Source organism: Electrophorus electricus, chromosome 2 (genome assembly GCF_041902795.1).
Source record: "Electrophorus electricus isolate QZ-2024a chromosome 2, ASM4190279v1, whole genome shotgun sequence".
In the NCBI taxonomy this organism is placed as follows: domain Eukaryota; kingdom Metazoa; phylum Chordata; class Actinopteri; order Gymnotiformes; family Gymnotidae; genus Electrophorus; species Electrophorus electricus.
Genome location: NC_137498.1, coordinates 26,290,160 through 26,309,884, shown reverse-complemented (window position 1 = coordinate 26,309,884; position 19,725 = coordinate 26,290,160). Strand labels below are relative to the sequence as shown.

General features: G+C 38.7%; 1 protein-coding gene and 1 pseudogene across 5 annotated transcripts; one reads left to right on the top strand and one right to left on the bottom strand.

The window, feature by feature from the left end:
- Positions 1–2,626: 2,626 nt before the first annotated feature.
- Positions 2,627–12,447, top strand: eno2 (enolase 2). 5 transcript variants are annotated; one of them, XM_081696959.1, is made up of 13 exons: positions 2,627–2,784; positions 4,665–4,753; positions 5,255–5,350; positions 5,487–5,545; positions 6,338–6,407; positions 6,719–6,852; positions 7,262–7,484; positions 7,663–7,860; positions 8,053–8,254; positions 8,650–8,758; positions 9,352–9,410; positions 9,673–9,723; positions 10,902–12,447. In XM_081696959.1, the coding sequence occupies exons 2-12, from the start codon at positions 4,669–4,671 to the stop codon at positions 9,695–9,697; spliced, it is 1,260 nt and encodes a 419-aa protein (XP_081553085.1). In that variant the 5' UTR covers positions 2,627–2,784; positions 4,665–4,668; the 3' UTR covers positions 9,698–9,723; positions 10,902–12,447. The 5 variants fall into 5 exon arrangements, with proteins under 5 accessions (XP_081553085.1, XP_081553088.1, XP_026858078.2 ...); XM_081696962.1 differs by lacking the exon at positions 10,902–12,447 and adding an exon at positions 9,822–9,833; XM_027002277.3 differs by lacking the exon at positions 9,673–9,723.
- A 1,329-nt stretch (positions 12,448–13,776) lies between these two features.
- LOC113572574 (triosephosphate isomerase A-like) lies at positions 13,777–17,576 on the bottom strand (annotated as a pseudogene).
- Between the last annotated feature and the right edge of the window lie 2,149 nt (positions 17,577–19,725).

The window sequence follows — 19,725 nt, the reverse complement described above, 5'->3', positions numbered from 1 at the left end:
AAAGATACAATCTGGCACGTATTTTTCATGATACAACCTAAAATCTGCAAAAATAAAACAAAAACAAGCAAGCAAACAAACAAAAAATCTGTAGAATGCATAGTTAGTGACATTTCTGACAGATTTGTGTTCAGAACTCTCCCCCAATCCTGGCTTGGACCTTGTTCAATTCGTTCCCCATCTTCACCTCTGTTCCCCAAGCATTGTAGCATGCATCAGTTTCACTTGGTTTAGGTGATAAAAAGTGGTTATTTTTCTTTACTCCTGACCACTAGAAGGCACTCTTTTGAGTGTGGCAGCATTCGTAACTGCTGAGCACTGGTCAAGGTCATATACTAGTAACTTACAGAGATGTCTCAACCACCACATCAGGTTTAGCCTCACACCCATTTCCTGGGACCTCAGTTTCCTAAGAGCTCAGATTCCTAAGACCTTTATTTAACAATAATCTTTACAATAAGTAAAGATTTGTATTATATTGTATTTGTATTACATTGTGTCAGAGTGAACTAGTTCTAGTAAGTCAGATGGTCAGTGTGTGCAGTTGATTTCAGCTGCACACACTGACCATCTGACTTACTAGAACTAGTTCACTAGTTCACTCTGACACAATATAATACAAAATCATATAGCACAAATAACTAATTATATTTTTAAAAACTGCTGACAATTTCAAGCCCAGGCCATCTCCAATGAGGTTTTATTCCCCTTTTGAAAGAGGATTAATAAACAACAGACCAACTAAACCCAAAAGGTTCGTTCAACCGTTCCATTTTTGTTATTCCACCGAAACAAAATTCCACTCTATTCTTGATTTAAATTAACTGAATGTATATATAAACTGTCTACGCCTGTGTATGATGTTCTAGGCTTATTATTTTCAGAATTTCTTGGTCTTCCTTGTCAAAGCAGTATATTGTTGTGTCACCAAGGACACAATAGTATCTGCACAGCATGCCAAAGTGAAAGTGCCTCATTATGTTGACAACAGGCATCTGTGTTACTGTGTGCCTTGGAATCCTTTTCAATGGAGCCCAGCTGTTCGAATGTCACATTAGACTTTGGAAATGAGGATCACTCACATGTACTTGAATACCAGAATACCACTGGCAGTGGGACAGGGTGGTCTTGCCAGCACTGCTGGCACTCTGCTTCCAGTCTAATGACCTGCTTTCTGCTGTGCCCATCAAGCTGATACCTTCCCAATTAGACAGTGTCTTGACAAGTGTCCCTGAGAGGATAAGGGGTGGGGCTGGGGGGAGGAGGGGGGGATGTGGCACCACCAGCAACAGTCATCTCTCTTTTCTGCACTGTGCACTTGACCTGCAGACAATACTTGTACTACCACACTGTTTTAAAATAAAGATTTATTCTACATCTAAGTGTCAGTGTCCCAGCCACTGCCTGCTCCAGTGAGGAATAACCAAGTGTATTGTGTGTTTCTGACTACTGCATTAAAGTATCAGTTACTTCGAGGCATTGTTTTGTGGACAGGGATCTCCAAGTCAACAAAATTATTCTAATCAACAAAATGGACTATGTCATCTATTAGTAATGCACAGTTCATAGAACTACTGTACTGCAACTGGCCTTTATATATCAAACTGAAATTATTGGGTCAGGTCTATATTTGGCCCAAGTCTAATGAAAAGATTTTTCTAACAATATCTTTATGAACAGTAGATATTAGTTTGTTATTTATACTGTTATTATACCTAATATGAAAATATTCACATATATATTCACATAAGATATGACAAAGGTTATGACCAAAATACTCTAATCCTAGCAGCCTTTGCAGAAAAGCCACTACACAGTTTGATGCTGATTGGCTAGATAGTCTTTTTCAGATGGAAAGCAGTGGGGTGGAAGGTCAACTAACCTTCAGCTCTAACAAAGCAGAAAATTAGTTAATTACAATGCAATTTCTGTATGTGTGTGTGCATCTGTCTGGTATCAAGGAGATTTTGCATCTCCAAAAGGTAATTTCATTACAGCAGGCAGTCAGTTTAATTACAGATGATCCCCTTTTCATATTTATGTGTTGGACACATTGGACACGTTGGATAAGCCTGGTCATGTTTATGAGTATACACACACAGAAAAAAATCATACCCACCTACTCATCTTAACTAAAATGTGGTTACTCTCATAGTTTCTGAGAGTTAGTAATGCAAAATGTCTTGAATTGAATAGCATAAAAAGTATACATAATTTTTATAACTATATTTTACATTACATAAAAGGAACACAAATACACCTTTTATGTATTCAGAGCAAGCCAATGAAGCCTCATTGTGTATTGTATGCAGATATGCAACTGGTTGGGATTTCCTGCTGTGTGAGCTTCAATGCCCTTTATCATGGTGTTAGACGACACTTGTGAATTCTAGTGCATCTGGCCGGAAGACCAGAGCACCTGCTCTCTTGCTGTCCTCCATCTATTTTTTACTGACAATCTCTAGTTAACAATGCAGCAACCTATCTTTTTCTCCTTCTCTTCTTCCTCCAGAATCCCTTGTTCCCTCTCATTAATCAGTCCCCTTGACCTCCTCCTCCTCCTCCTCCTCCTCCTCCTCTTTTCTCTCGTCTTCGTTTCTCAGAATTTCTCTGACTCATCCTCCTATCCCCTCCCCATTCTGTCACACATTTTGCCCCCCTCCAGTTCTTCTCCTCTCTCGTCTTCTCTCCTCTTGCCTGCTGATTCGCTCTTCTTTTCCTCTGACACTCTTCTCAGCATTTCCCAGATTGCCTTTAGAGAGGCTACACCCGCAAAGACGGCAGGTAAAAACAGGACCATTTCTCTCTCTCTCTCTCTCTCTCTCTCTCTCTCTCTCTCTCTCTCTCTCTTCTCTTTTCTCTGTGCCTCCTCTTTGCTGGCTTGTGCCATCCCTCGTTTTGTTTCTGTAGCTCTTATTGTGTGTACAGGGTGAATGACTAAAAAAGCAATGATGAAGGTATAGGGATGCTACAGTGTGCAGGCTGTTTAGTTAGGCTACTGGCATTAACTGGGCTGGCTGTTCATTCTTTTTTATTGATTTCTTTGGAAATGTTTGTGTCAGCTATTTTTAATGCAATGCAATGCAATGTAATGTCCGCAGTGTGTGTGCGAGTGTGCGCTGTGAGTGCGTGAATATAGGCAAACGGGTATTTGTGATAGTCAGGGTGGGCTTAAGTTGAAGTAATTTTGCATTTTGCATGGATTCATAAGTATGCGTGTGGTGGTGTGTGAATATTTGTATGCAGGATGCTAGAATGCAACAGAATGTGTACGTATTTGCGTTGTCGGGAAGAGGGGCAGATAGTTCTTGTCCTGCGTGCGTGTGTGCACGCGCATACTGAAAAACAGCCTGTGCGTCTGCCATCATGTGTACAGTTTGTGCTCACTTCCTGTGAAAATTAGTCTTCTTTATTCTTTTTGTGAAAGCTTACGATCATCTTGCTCTGTTCTTCTCCAGCCTACATTCATTCTTCCACTACTTCTGATTCCCTCATTACTTAGTTCAAAGGGAAGCTAAATCGTTTATCTTTCTCTCTCCCCAATTGCTCCACTTTCCGCACTCCCCACCCCACCCGTTATCCAATACACCTCCCCCTCCCCCGCGCTCCGTCAATATTTTTGCTGACAGTGTGGTGCTGCAGTATCGCATAGGTAACCTACAGAGGAAACGTGCATCATTACGATTACGTAACCCACGACTACGCTACGTTCCTAGGCATAGTGTATTTTAAATAAAATTATATGTACGTAACTAGCAGTGTCATTACAACACTCTCACTGTGGAAACGCGACTTTGACTAAATTGAAACAGGGTGGAAACACAACGCCACTTGCTATGATTGAAGCACGTTTCTTGCAATATAAATCAGGATCTCAAGGTCAGACATTTTGGTCGTGACATTAGAACCCTGTATCCTCACATATGTCAGGCTGTTAAATTTTACGAGTATTGGCTTAGTAAGCCGTGAGCTGATTATATTATAGTGCTTCCTTGCCCGGTGGCAGTGCTTTTCCTTTGCTTCCAGAGCAGAAGGAAAGGCATGTTTTTCGCAAACAGCCAACGTCTTAAAAGCCATAGAGATGCCAGAACCTTTGGTGCTGGCATAGGTGTGCAGAATTGTGTACATATCTGTCACGAGTGCATTAGATATTAAATGTCAGGCATTACCATGAAAATATACTCGTGATAAGTCCCTACAGTCACATCAAAGATTCCTCATTTGACTGCTCAGTGACATTCCATACTGATCTGAGACAAATTATTTCATCTTAAATTCTATCGAGGCCTATTGCAAGGGATTTTTAAAATTTCCCTCTAAAGACACTTGGAACCCAAAAGATGAATCTTACATGCAGTGATAGCTACAGGTACTTACAGGTTAAGGTACTTGACTTGTAATCAGAAGGTTGCTGGTTCTGCCCCACCACTGCCAAGCTGTCACTGTTGGGCCCCTAAGCAAGACCCTTAACCCTCCATTGCTCAAGTTGTACTCATAATTGTAAGTTGCTTTGAATGAAAGTGTAAGCTAAATGCCATTACATTTAAATTAGCAAGTCCTGCTATGCATTTATAGCTATATTTTTGGTGGTGTGAATGTTTATTAGCATAGAAACTTGAAAGAGGCACTTTCCATTTGAATGACAATGTTGCATTTCTTCCTAGTAGTATGTCCATTGTGAGCATCATTGCCAGGGAAATCCTGGACTCCCGGGGAAATCCTACAGTGGAAGTCGACCTGAGGACTGAAAAGGGTGACTGAGAGGCAGACACACAGACATACAGCTTTAACACTAAATCAGCTTTTATCTATCTATCTATCTATCTATCTATCTATCTATCTATCTATCTATCTATCTATCTATCTATCTATCTATCTATCTATCTATCTATCTATCTATCTGTCTATCTGTCTGTCTGTCTGTCTGTCTGTCTGTCTGTCTGTCTGTCTGTCTGTCTGTCTGTCTGTCTGTCTGTCTGTCTATCTATCTTTATATATAGATACATATACATATATGTGTGTGTGTGTGTGTCATTAGGATGTACTGAAGGAATAACTGCTTTCAACATGTAGTCACTGCAATGTTGTATGTAATTCTTAACAAAAACATCTAAATGTAAGTTTTACGTATTTCTTTTAACATTAAAACTAGATTTTTATTTAAGTATTATTTTCTAAAACAATGGTGCCAATGAATAGTAATTACTCTCTTCTCGTTGATATCTCTTTCTTTTGCTTATATTGCTCCCTTCAGGACTCTTCAGGGCAGCCGTACCTAGTGGAGCATCCACCGGCATTTATGAAGCTCTGGAACTCCGAGATGGAGACAAGAATCGCTTTAAGGGCAAAGGTGAGAATTTAGACCAGTTACAACGTTACTTTGGAGATCATTATATAGGAAAACATAGCCAACAGAAATTAGGACTGCTTTCCCCCCAGTCTTTTGTCATTTTCTTTATCTTTGTTCTCTGATTTAATTTTTTTAGGTGTACTAAAAGCTGTCAGCCACATCAATGACACTCTTGGACCTGCACTCATTGCATATGTAAGTACATATCCCATATAGACCAAGCAAACAGATGACCTTGAACTAGCATGACCAAGCGCAGTGAAACATATGAAACGTGTAAGACTGTGTGTGCTGCATCCTCATAGAAATACTAAAACTACAGTAGTGTTTACGAGCATTATTCAGTGCATCTGATGCATCAGAATTCCAGCATCATTGAGCATCAGCATATAGTTCAGATAAGAAAATTGCGTAACATAATACAGATGATGGAACAGGTTAAACCCAGTTGAATAACATTCTTATCAGGGATTCTGTTTCAAATCCTTTTCAGTTATGGACTGAATTTTTATTTGTTGCTTGGAAACCAGTGGAGTACATTTTGGGCACAAGATTGTTTTTCTTACTATTTCTTACTATTACTATAAAATCTTGGCACACATCTTTTCCACAATCTGTTGGCATTCTCTATCTAAATAAATTAGCTAATGTGATGAAATGGAATATTTCACAGGTTATTGTGAGTCACATGATGTTGTGCTGTCTTAAAACTGCACAACATAGTTTGTCTCTATTGATCATGTGCTGGAGTGCCTGGAATGTTCATGACATGGACAATGTATTTTACTCACTGTTTGCTTGCTTTTAATTTCATATAATGAACCAGATTACAACATAAAAATGTACAGGCCTTTGGTTTGCATTTATTGCTTTGAATAAATTGATTTCATAGTAACAGGACATTGATTGGTTATACTGTTCACCATGCACAAACCTATGACCTTGCTATGCTAATGCTAATGGAGGATGGTGTTGGTTCATCTGCAGGAGATCAGTGTGGTGGAGCAGGAGAAACTCGACAACATGATGATTGAGATGGATGGTACAGAGAACAAATGTGAGTCAATACAGCTATCACCTAGAGAGCCATCATTTTATTCATTTAATTTGAATTTTAGTGTCTGCCAGTTTATACATTTTCCACAGAAATGTATCAAAATCTATACACTGTTAACCAAGATCAGAACTAATGAATATTATTCCAGTTAGAATAAATTGTTGAAACCACACAAAAATACCAACCATTTTTACATATTTTTTATCACTTTTAAAAAGTAGGGATAATTTTTGGCACAAAATTGCAGTTGCATTAGGTATATTTCTCAGTGTAATGAACAGAATAAGAATTTCAGTTTCCTATCTTTGCAGCCACGTTTGGTGCCAATGCCATTTTGGGAGTTTCCCTGGCCATCTGCAAGGCTGGTGCAGCAGAAAAGGATATCCCTCTGTATCGTCACATTGCTGACTTGGCTGGAAACACAGAATTAGTGTTGCCAGTTCCTGTAAGAAATATAAATTCACTTCATTTATTCGACTCAACCCACATAATTATACTAAATAATAACTTTAGATGAACATTTTCATTAATTCACCTAATTTTGGTTGTTTTAGTGTCAGTATTCATATTTTCCATATTTTTTATTTGCAGCATTTGGCAGGATGTTTTATGAAAAGCTAGACACAGTTTACAACCTAAATCATAACTAATACATACCTATTCCAATTCATTGTGGAAAACATACAAAAAACCTACTTTTTGATATATTTTGTATAACTTTTAAACAGTAGGGATTTCAAGGGACTGTTTGAGGACTAGGACAGTAGGTCACTCATCAGTCATGAGTGAATTAACACCCTTGATTTGTAAGCTCTTTCTCTCATCTCTCTTTATGATCTTTCTTTCTTCACCAGGCCTTTAATGTGATAAATGGTGGATCCCATGCTGGTAACAAGCTGGCCATGCAGGAGTTTATGGTGCTGCCTGTAGGTGCAGAATCATTTCGCGATGCTCTGCGTGTGGGGGCAGAGCTCTATCATACGCTGAGGGGTGTGATCAAGGAGAAATATGGTCAGGATGCCACTAACGTGGGAGATGAGGGAGGATTTGCACCAAACATCGTAGAAAACAGTGAAGGTGTGTTTATTTGTGATTCTGAGACTGTAGATTTGAAGTTATGGTGGGGGCCACAAGCAAACATGTAACATGCATATTATTATTTTTTTTTTTTGCAGAAAAATGGTATAAATACCTATTGACCCCAATGTTAATCTTACTGGAGCTTCTCATGCTTTCCTTTTTACCTATCTCTCAGCCCTTGAGTTGATAAAGACTGCCATAGACCAGGCTGGTTTCACTGATAAGGTTGTGATTGGAATGGACGTGGCCGCCTCCGAGTTCTACCGAGATGGAAAGTATGACCTGGACTTCAAATCACCGTCAGACCCTGACAGACATATCACTAGTGAGGAGCTCTTAGAGATCTACCAGAGTTTTGTCAACAACTATCCAGGTAATAGATAATCAAGCAAAGGAAGCTGTGGTGTCACACTATGTCACATGACTTCTTTCCTACATAATGTCTATGGTTTTCTAAAAGAGTAATGGGAATTAATAGTGCAAGACAGGAAAGACCAGTTAACATCATGAAAATTAAAATTCTATCAACACTTCTTTAATACCAAGAAGCCGGCTTTTTCCACAGTGGTGTCCATTGAGGATCCCTTTGATCAGGATGATTGGGCAGCCTGGACCCACATGACTGCTTCTGTGGGGATCCAGATAGTGGGTGATGACCTTACGGTGACGAATCCAAAGAGGATAGAGAAGGCAGCAGAGGAGCGTGCATGCAACTGCCTACTCCTCAAGGTCAATCAGATCGGCACGGTCACAGAGGCCATCCAAGCGTGAGTAACGGCTGCCAGTCACATAGCCGTCTAGTTTCCTGGTGTAGATATTGACTGTGCTTCACTTTGGAGCTTTCATCATTTGCCCTTTGTAACAGTTGACTAGCTACAAGTTTTATTTATTTTCTTTTGTAATGTTTCCTGTAGTATTATTTTTATAATTCCTCAGTTCATGTTTCATAGACCCTCTTTTTTTCTAATTTTGTAAGCAAATTTTGTCTTAGGGCTATGAGATGCTGTACTTAAGTGCTAAGCATGGTGTAGTGGTAAAGGACTGTGAAAAGCTATTATATTCTAGCAAGATCCAGAACTTGCCACATGACATAGTGCCTCTCAATTTTTATGTGTGTCCCAGCCTTTCTGTCCCTATTTTTGACCACTTGCCTGTCTCTCAGGTGTAAGCTGGCCCAGGCAAATGGCTGGGGTGTGATGGTGAGCCACCGCTCTGGGGAGACAGAGGACACATTTATCGCAGACCTTGTAGTGGGGCTGTGCACTGGCCAGGTAAGACATTGTTCCAGCTTCTTTTAGGAAGTATGCATCAAGACACCTGAAACAGGTACAACCTTTCTGGTAAGCTTGTCTCTGCCAGTTGAGCCATCAATGCGCTTTCTTTAGGGCACTTCCAGCAAAAATGGGATTTGCTACACTTTTATTTGTAAGGCACACCGAGTTGTCTTGTATATGAAAAGTGCTATATAAGAAAACTTACCTCACCTTGCCAGTTAGTGTAGTTATGGTAATAGTTTATTATTCAGCATTACTGAAAGCTATTACGATAGTAATAAAACAACAGACTTGTTCATGCAAATTTAAACTCACAAATATACCCTGTTAAACAGAGATTTAAAGATAGATGCACAGATAAGAAAAAAACAAAGTTATTTAGAGACAGACATACATTATATATATATATATATATATATATATATATATATATATATATATATATATATATATATATATATATATATATAGTCTGTGTATGTATCAGAGACTTTCTCTTCACTTGTAATTCTTATTCTTCAATGTGGTATATGTTGATAGAGTTTTTGGTGTGATACTTTATTTTTTAATTATGATCTTTTTATCTATAGATAAAGACTGGCGCTCCTTGTAGATCTGAGCGCCTGGCCAAATACAACCAACTGATGAGGTAAGAGATTAGTTATATTCCTGCAAGCAATTAGTATATTTACTATAAAAGTACTAATTTAAACCCATGAACATAAAAGGGACCATTACTGTTATGATCAGAATGCCATAATTGTCTTCAAATTCAAATTTGATAGAGCCATTATGAAAGATTTGATTGCTTACAATGGCAAATATGGCTCGGGCAATAAAATCAACAGGCATATTATGAGGGAGAAATCCAAACAATAATCAAAAATCTATATGTTGATTAACAAACAAAGGCAAGGAATGGTGACAGTGGAATAAGGATGTCAAGGCTTCCCAAACAAATGGTTAGTTGGAATTCAGCTGCACCACACACCAAGGGTTAAAGGTTAAAAATATTGATGAACCATACCAGTTTCATCCAGTTGTGACTTTATATGTACAGTCCCTACAGAAGTCTTAGGTAAGCGAAGAGAATTGTGGTTAAAGCTTTTTAAGTGTGCATTTGCTTAAAAAAGGAAAATAGTCCTATGGCAAATTCCTTCCTTCTTCTTTTTAGTTTGGCTGCTTCTTCATACACATATACACATTATCTGCATTATCATATCATCAAATTGGTGTTTGTTATGTATTGTTTTACATACAGTTAAACATCTAAATAGCTTAACTTCTTTGCACACACACACACACACAGGTTTAATTGTAAAAAAAATTATTACTCAGGTGGGATGGTCAGTTTCACCTGAGGGAGGGAAGAGTTGGGGTGTGCGTAAGGAGCAATTAAATAACATTTTGCCCCAATCATAAACTTATTTGAAGAACTTGATTGATCAAGTTCAGGATGACAAACAGGATGTTTCGGACAGAGTTCCTTCATCAGTCATGCAAGTAAAGTGCATAACAAACATACCCCTCCAGTTGTTGGGCATGTTTTGTCCTCACACTTGGGCCTACTAGAGGCCTGGGAGTTCGAGGGTGCAGTGCAGTATTTTTTACTTTTCCTAGGATTGCACTTTTCTGGTCTAAGAGTGACATTCCTGGGATCCTCCTCAAGGGGCTGGCTCACAGCCCCAAGTGTCCATATCACCACTAAGACAAACTGGAGACATTTTCTATTTCTTCTGTCAGTGCATGGTATTTATCCAGCTTTTCATACATCCTTTTGGAAGTTTCCATCATTTGGGACTGCATAGCCATTTTCACTGATGTACATTTTGTCTATTATTATGATGTCTGGTTGACTTGCCACTGTTTATCTGTCTGGACCTGGAGGTCCCAGAGGATCTTGACCATGTTCTCCACCACTCCCTGTGGTTCCTCCAATTTGGACTTGGAGGTGTCCAGCTCAAATGCCTTGCATATGTTCGTGTATGTACAGAAAATTTCTGAAGGAGGACCTCTGTCTACAATGTCCAAAAAACCTCCACCCAGCTTGTTTCCTCAAACTTAAATTTCCACATTTCCTAAATACACTATTGCCTAGATTTTTAATCTAACTCACTGTCTTGCTCCTTCTGCCCCATAGGATTGAGGAAGAGCTTGGTGATCAAGCGCGATTTGCTGGCCATAACTTCCGGAACCCCAGTGCCCTGTAAAAGCACTGCCAGCTGCGCAAAGTCCACACAATACCTGACACAACATGCACCGACCAAGTATGACTGTACTGAAAAACAGTTAAAAAAAGAAAAAAAAAGAAAAAAAAAAGACAATGCACTATAGCAACTGACAATAACTGTTTGCTACACCTACTGATTCAAGAGATGTAATACAAATCAAGACAGATGGAACAGATGATGCCCATGTGCAGGACAGACACACAAAAACAATATGCACTCGACTGGACTGACTACAAAGCAACAGAGCCAATAATTTGCATGGCAGAAATCCAGACAGTGAATTTATGCAAACAGAATGGCTTGAAAAGGCAGGTTAGGTGAGGTTTGGTGACATACACTTGCACACAATGACCTGAGACAATGAGTGAGAAAGTATAACAGAACATGGTAGGGCTACTTCTGATTAAATACAGAACAAAATCTTACTTTATTTGAACAGAATTTAGTGGATGTTGTTTATATTAGAGAAAATCTTAATAAGTTATAAGATAATAAGTTATCTTTAAGGGATGGCGTTCTACAAAAATGCATTTTTAACCTAATTTTCCTCCAACCTCAGGTGTTACAGATAATACATTGCTCCAGCCTATTCAGTGTTACTGATTTACCTATTTTGAAGTGTGATCTACTGCAGAGAGACTCAAATGAAATGGTGGGTGGAGGGTGGGTTGATGGGCCAAACTAACTCAATGTATAAGGAAAAGTTATCAATGCTTCCATTGTGTTTAAATTGTCCAAGAGGAATTGTGCTGATGTTGACTGAACTGCTCATCCCCAGAACAAATGTACTTAAAGCCAAAAACCAATTCTGTCAGGACTTTTACTTTGAGGACTCAAGTGTGTTCGTGAAAATGATTGCAAACCTGATTGTGAACCAGCCTGCAACTCCATGTGCCCTGGTTCATTAGCTGAAGTTGTGTGCAGGCCTACCATAGCAGGAAGAGAGACCTGAGGTCCAGCCATGTCAGAGATGGACAGCCATCGATGGTACATGGTGGGGCAGAAGACAAAAGATTCTGAAGCACAAAGTCAAAGCAACAGAGATGGACACCCACAGACAGGACTTGCCTGCCAGAGAGATGGACAGTCAGGCATGCTTACACTGACAATTGCACCTGTGTACGTGAACGAGTGCGTGCGTGCGCGCACACACACACACACACACACACACACACACACACGTGTGGCAGTCTTTCACCCCTTCACTCTAGCATGAGTGCACTTTTAACCCCTTCTTCCCACCCACCCATCCATCCCACTCCACAACCATGCCCTTTCTGGTCATTATGTTGTCAAGTCTATAATCATGACTGGGGTAGGGATTTATTCCTCCATTCTTGAGTTCCCCCACATATTTGTCTGTGGAGTCACCATGGACAGAAGAGAAAATAAAAAACAAAAACAACTTGCTTGCCATAAATTAATGCCATGAAATAAAATAGTAATTTACTTCCACCATGGGTTGTCTGTTGCTGGAAAATATAAAAGGGGAAGTTTGATGAGTTTGATGTAGGTGTAAGCATGCGCATGTGTCTGCACCAGATGTTTTTAAACAATATGGAGTGAAGGGGTCAGATTGTTTTCTGTTGGACTGTCATTTCACGTTATGTAACTTAAATCATATGTCCATCTAAAAGCCTAATTTTGCTTGAGAATGTGAGAGGTTGAGATCTATGAAGCAACCCTATGGTTACAGCCTGACAGCAGGGCCTGCAACACCGAGAACAGCTTCCCGTGTGATCTTAAGAAGGAATACAACTCTACTAAACCTCAGAACATTCATATAGCAGAGACTCAGAATAAAGAATGCTTACATTTAGCAATAATTTATTTCTCCAATGAGCCATTTAAACATGCATTATTTATTGCTGTTTCAGTGGAAGGCTATTCATATAGAGTTCAGCAGATAGAACAAAATACCAGCATATTTAATAAAAACCCAGAGTGTGATTGAAATGATGTAGGACAAAATGATTAATTGCAAAGACAACAGGGGTGGGAGCAAAGGCTCAATGGGGGGGTGGGGGGGTGGATTAGAATGGTCAAGCATTGCCTGGTTACACACACACAAAAAAAGCATCATGGTTCAGGTCCAATTATCTAAAATGTGAAGTTATTGTCCTTGTAATCACCACATATCCCAACAGACCAAAAAAGGTGAGAAGGCTCCATGCTGCATTCAAGTCATGGCAGGATTACTGTAATTGAGGTTCTTGAGTGGGGAAAACGTGTTCAAGTGTTGGCTGCAATTATCAGTTAAACTCAGGAGGGAAAATGGAACTTAAACTGGGTCTCATCTGTTTGGATTAACAGGACTCAAAATCCAATGTGCTTCTCTGCTCCTGTCACTTCCAGTTCAGAATGGTGATAGAGTTACATGTACCAGAAAAAAGTCCATATGCACTAGAGGGTTAAAAAAAGGCTTTGGAACGGGACTGTGGGAAACTTATGCACACAGCCTAGATCTATTGCCATTACTATTTCACACCTACATATGCACACGATGCTATTTTTGTGCAGGTCTACTCAGCAGATTGGCAGAACACTACAAGTGAACAGGCTAACAGATTTCAGGTGCTGCAGCTAGCAGGGAACTTCATCCAAGGACAACATCAAGCACATTTAGTGGAGGTAGTGGAGGCATTGAAGCCAGTGGTCCAGTACTGAAAACCCAACTGTTTCCCCTAGACATATGCTGCAAAGTGTTAGTGGGTAAACCCTTCAAAGTGTAAAGGCAGTTTATGACTCAACCAGTAAGCTGTATAGTTACCGTTATTCTTACATGAACGCATTTCTCTATGGTCTGCCTCTGAACATGCTGGGTTTGAACCCTGTGATTGTTCCCCAATTGCTCTATGCATTTGCATTGATTATGTCAACAAACTCAGACTTAAGTGAGGCTCCACCTACCAAGAAGCCATCAACATCAACTTTGGCTGCAAGTTCTTTGCAGTTAGCCCCAGTCACAGAACCTGACAGAAAAAGGGAAGACATGTTAGTTTGATTACACAATACGACATTAAGGTGGAACTAATACATTAAAATGGGTCCACACTTTCTTCTGTCATCAATGCCTTCAAATCTTTTCATCCTTTTTGGTTATACTGAAGTCCTGAAATAACTGAATGTAAAATACTGAAGCCTTCTTGGGTGGTCAGTTAATTTACTCTAGCAAAAATATAAGCAACATTTTCCCCTCCTTTCCATTGTTACATCCTTTACAATTTAATGATTTTTTAAAATTGAAAATTAAAAAAAAAACATATTCAGATTTACATTTAGCTCCACTCATTCCAAGTTCACAAATTGCTTTGCTAAGCAGCCATGTGGACAGGTATATGACTGGCTTTGATTCCAAAGCAGTGCTCATACATTGCATTAACATGGTTCCTGGGTGATGGTTTTGCCAATTTCAGATTCTAAGTACAGATGTTAAGTCACTCAACCACTTTCAGAGGTGGTCTGGAACCCATTTCATCTGTAGCACGAATGCATCAGGTTGCATGACCATTCTCAACAGCAATGAAGTACCAGTCATTGCCTTAGCCAGAAAATATGAACCAATTGCAAACACTGATTTGGAAAAAAATCTTTAAAAAAAAAAACAAAACAAAAAACTGCATGTAGTTAAGCAAACTAAGCTAATGGATAAAAGTGATACTCATGGCTGGTGTGCCAGTGAAAAGATGCCCCATTACCATTTGGACTGAGGACTCAGTCTGAAAAATGCAGCAGAAGAGCAATTTAGTAAATGTACGCAGCACTTCCTTCAGCAGATACAAGAAGTCCGATCACAAGTGGTCTCTGCATTAATATGCATCCTGGGTGATCTAATTAAAAAGCAAGTGCTAGGTGTGAACAGAGCTTATAAGAGTGGAATGATACCTTAACACTCCCCCATACTGACCTCCATAGATGATCCTCACAGACTCCGCATTTCCCTCAGAGACATTCTCTCTCAACCAAGCTCTCAGCTTCTCATGTACTTCCTGAGCCTGAGAGACAGAGCAGAGATCTCCAACATGAAACCTTTAGATCTTTTCACTGAGCTGTGTGCCCCAAGTGAATACATAGACAACCAACATCCCAATAGATTATACATGTCAACTGTATGAAAAATTAATAGACTATTTCTGTAATATTGAATTAGGCCTTTGGCAGAATATCAAGTCAGGCACAAAGTCAAGAAGAATACCAATGACTTCCATAGAAAATCCAAGCATGTGTCTGCCTTATGGTGGTGGTAGTAGGTACTTCCCTTTCCTATACAGTTGTGACCTCCATCTTGCCACTTTTTCTCAGTATTCTTGCAAGGTACATTTAGCTGTCAATTATTGATTTACATGTTAGAACACCTTCAATACCCCATGCTTCTGTTGCTTTACAGCCATCCATTCGAATTCAAACCCTTCAAGATGCTTTACAAAAGGTTTGAAGGAAAACAAAAACCCCACAAACACCAACCCAATATTCTCCCATGTTTAACTTGACAATAGATTTTACTTTTAAAATAGATACTTCCCTCTCCATATAAATAAATAAAACAAATGGCAAAATGAACAAGAATATGGAATGAAAGCTTGCCTCAGAAAATGCATGCCTACCTGCTCTGGTGTGGCAGTTTTACCAGTGCCAATTGCCCAGACTGGCTCGTATGCCCACACCACTTTACCCAGTCACTTACATTGTCTGTAAAACAAAACTACACTGAAATTCCCCATAGTTTACAGGATATCTAAAATGTCACATGCAACTGGTACAAGTACTTTCTGAATGACAAGGATAGTCTGAAAACTACTGACCAACTTGAATCTTTATGCCCACGTGTATATGCCAAGTGGCCAGTATACTATTAGTAGGTGAAATGTTCATGCCTTACATAATTGGGAGAAGCAGTTCAGCCAAATTCTAACAGACTACATAAACATGGCTTTAATTATAATGAGTCACTCCATAAAGCACTTAACATCCTTATTGCTATGAAAATTTAAATTACCCCATCTTTTAAAGAAACAAAACCTAAATACAAAACATGAAGCACCATTTTAAATATTCCACGGCCACATACAGAAATATGGCACTTCATGTTTACTGTGTCAGTCAACATGAAAAAGACTAGTTACTGTGAAAAAGCACTTGAATCCCAGGAAAAGGAAAAAAAATGTTCCAAGGTTTATTGCTCTATATGTCATCTGCTAAACTAAATAGTACCACTTTGAACCAATATCCATTTTTAATTCACACCAACTACAGAAAAAAACCTGTTTAAATGAACTGATCCTGTGATCAGCACTGCTATTCATAGACTGCATTTGTACACACTTTACAGACTGTTCTCACTCATTCCCAAAAGAAATAAAAGGGTAATGGAATCAAGGCATTTGATATAGTGACTAAACTCCATTTTGCAGATGGTGAAAAGGCAGCTGCAAGTCTCGTAATTGGCATGTCATCACTTTGTATTTAAGTTCATCCTTTTGTTATAGCACTACTGAACTGAGGCTTTATGTCGATGTTTATACTCCAGTTACCTGCAATGACTTTGGTCTGTGCAAACACCACCTCCTCTGTGATTCCTGCCTCTCTTTCCTCCAGCTTCTCACCAATACACGCAATTACTCCTAAACCACTCTCCAGAGCATGGGCAACTTTCTGACCAATCAGCTGCAAGAGAACCCATATCACAGGAATTTAGAAGAATGATTGCCTTTCAAGAAAGAGGGTGTCTGAGCAGTCATTTTTCTTTAGTAAGATGACAGCCACATAGGGCATGCTTTAAAGAGGCAGGATTTCTAACAGGGACCCGTGTTTGGTAAATGGCTCCAAAGTGCACAAATATTTGGTAGCAACAGCCAGCATGAGCCCACCCAATGCACAATTAGTAAAAGCAAGTACACCTTGTCTGGAATTCAGCAATGTTAAAAGGTATGGAATCCTCTTGTTCTGTTTATTTCACAAATCTGACATGCCTCAGGAAGAACCGATTTAATAGCCATCCAAGAATATATTTAAGAGTGATTAGAATTTGCTGTTACTGTTAAATGCTTAGCTAGCCAGTTTAAAGAGTTTGTTTAAAAGGGCTTATATGAGGAGATCTGTCTAGGTAGTTGTAATTTAGACCAGGGTGCACATCCTCCCCCCAAACTCTGGAATGGAGTCTAGCAGTTTAATGATTTTTTTTTCTCTCCTGCTAACAGACCTACTAGATCATTGCCAACTGTAAAAGCAGGTAGAGAGCAGAGGTGTTAACTCTAGAATCCAAATCCAAATCTAGTTCTGGATTTTATAACTGCTGTTACCCAAATCTTTACTGTACCAGGTTGGATACTCACATGATTCCTAGGTAAAGTGAGGTTGAACCTTGATGCAAATATACACCTTTTGCTAAACAAGGCAGCGACTGGAATAAAACATAATGCAGATACTTACTTGTTTAAGTGTGTTACTTTGCATGTTCAAAAAGTGCACCGGGACAGACACCAGATGTAGCCAATTAATCATCTTACCTGATCACCTTCACCAAAGATGTGCCTCCTTTCAGAATGACCTAGAATCACCCAGTCCACCCCACTGTCTTTGATCATTGCTGGGCTGTACCATAGGGGTGAGAGGAACAAAGGTTGGGCTTTCATTACATATTACAAAGGCGAAGCATGAAGTGTTTACTATATTTCATATTTATGAGCCAACTGTACCTGATCTCACCAGTAAAAGCACCCTTAGCTACCTTATAGCAGTTCTGGGCAGCTACACTAATTTTGGGGTCTAGGTTGGATCTGACATAGTCCAGGTAAATAGATGGCGCTCCACACACCACCTCTAGAGAGGTGAGAGAAACAAGGATGAAAGATTGAGTCTACATCGTTTGCGACTGCATCGATCATTACAATTCTGGTGGCATATCCATTACATTCTGAAACATTCGTCAATCCTCTGGAAGAGCGTAATCCAAACCTAATTCATTTTCCAGTTACCGCCCACGAAAACTTTTCTGGATGACATGACTGTTATAGAAACTGAGCAAATAACACAAATACTAAGGCCTAGACGGACCAAATAGGTCCAAACTGGTATCTTATACTGTGTCCTGTGATTGGTTACGCCTCTCTTAGACTTTAAGCAAATAATAATTGCTTTACATGTGATTCTCATTGTATAGGTGGGCTTAACCAATCCATAAAATATATTGTGCCAGTTTCTGCTGTCTAATGGCCATCATTTTTGGCATATATGAAACAATATAGGCTAACTCATTCATGTTATAATGAGTATAGGACACACTCTTAAAAAGCAATAACCAAGCAGAATTAGGCCACCGTTTTAAAGTAAACAAAAACCATTAGAAGATAAACATAGAAGGTTGAGTAAATATATCTAACTGAAAAATCTTCAGTTAAAGAGCATAGCTAAAATTACAGTGCCCATTACAAAATAGACTAATGCACGTAATGCTATATTATGCTTTAATTGCAACACTATGTTAGAGCGTTAGAAGACTGCTGCCCTATTAACTTTTCAGTTTCAGTGTAGAACAATGTAATTTTATGGTAATGTTTAACTCTGTAGCATTACTATAGATTAATATTGCTTAAATTATTTAAAGATTACTTAAATTAATTTGTATCTTGTCTTTAAATCCATATAACTAGGTAATGATTTTTATAGGGATCCCAAAATAGTCTAAATAACTAATCCTTATACTAACCTAATAAATGGCCAATTGATGCTAATAATTATATTAATTATATTATTTAAAACAAATGGAGTTGTAAAAACCATGTAAAACTGAAACCAAGTCATCTTTTCACTGTTTAGATTATATAAAACAAATGTTTTTGTTAATCACCATTAATTATGAACAGATTATTCACCCTGGCACAGTAACCCTGTAAATCATTTTAACCCAGTGAGAAAACAGCACAAGATATACACAGTCTAAATAAAAATGTGATGCAAAAGAAACAAATATTTTAATTCATGTGGCCTGCACACATGACTATGACTACAGACAAAAAAAGTTGACAGGGAGATGAAAATCAGAATACCTTTTAATCTAGAGTCATAGCATAAGACTGTTATTATAACTAAGGAACAAAGGATGGGTAGTAAACATTGTAATGTATACTCAATATTTTTGAATAATTTTTTAAATAATATTTTTGTCAAAAGTGAGCAGCCCTTAGGCATTTTGGTCTAATCTGACCCACTCTGCAAAACGTTTGGATACCCATGTATTAATTAGGCTAAAATCTCTTTGTTAGAGAGATACAAATAATGTTGTTTAATTCAGAATTTTATAAATGCTTTCAGTGGTCGTTTCATTGCATTATTATTAATTTGTTCATTTTTAGGAGACACGTGTGAAAGTATGACAAAATTGTGTAGTGAATGTATGTGTTACAGAAACAGCAAATATGTGGTATTTAGGGGGTACAGGAATGTATATGAAAAGTCTAAAATGGACTAAATAATCAGGGATCACCTGATGAATAGTGATGATGGCCATTTTAGAATAAAGTCAGATGGCCCAGGCAAGCTGCCGACTCCTCCAATGTTTAAAAATCTTTGAAATGGTAGCCATTATTGCTAAAGACAGACATAAAATCAGTGGGGACTTGGTAAAGGTCAGTGTAAAATAACTGCACCCTCTCAAAGTATCTAAAATATATAAATTTACACTTTTTAGCCTTCAGTGGACAAATTAAACAAAAAGAAGAAATGAAACAAACAAAA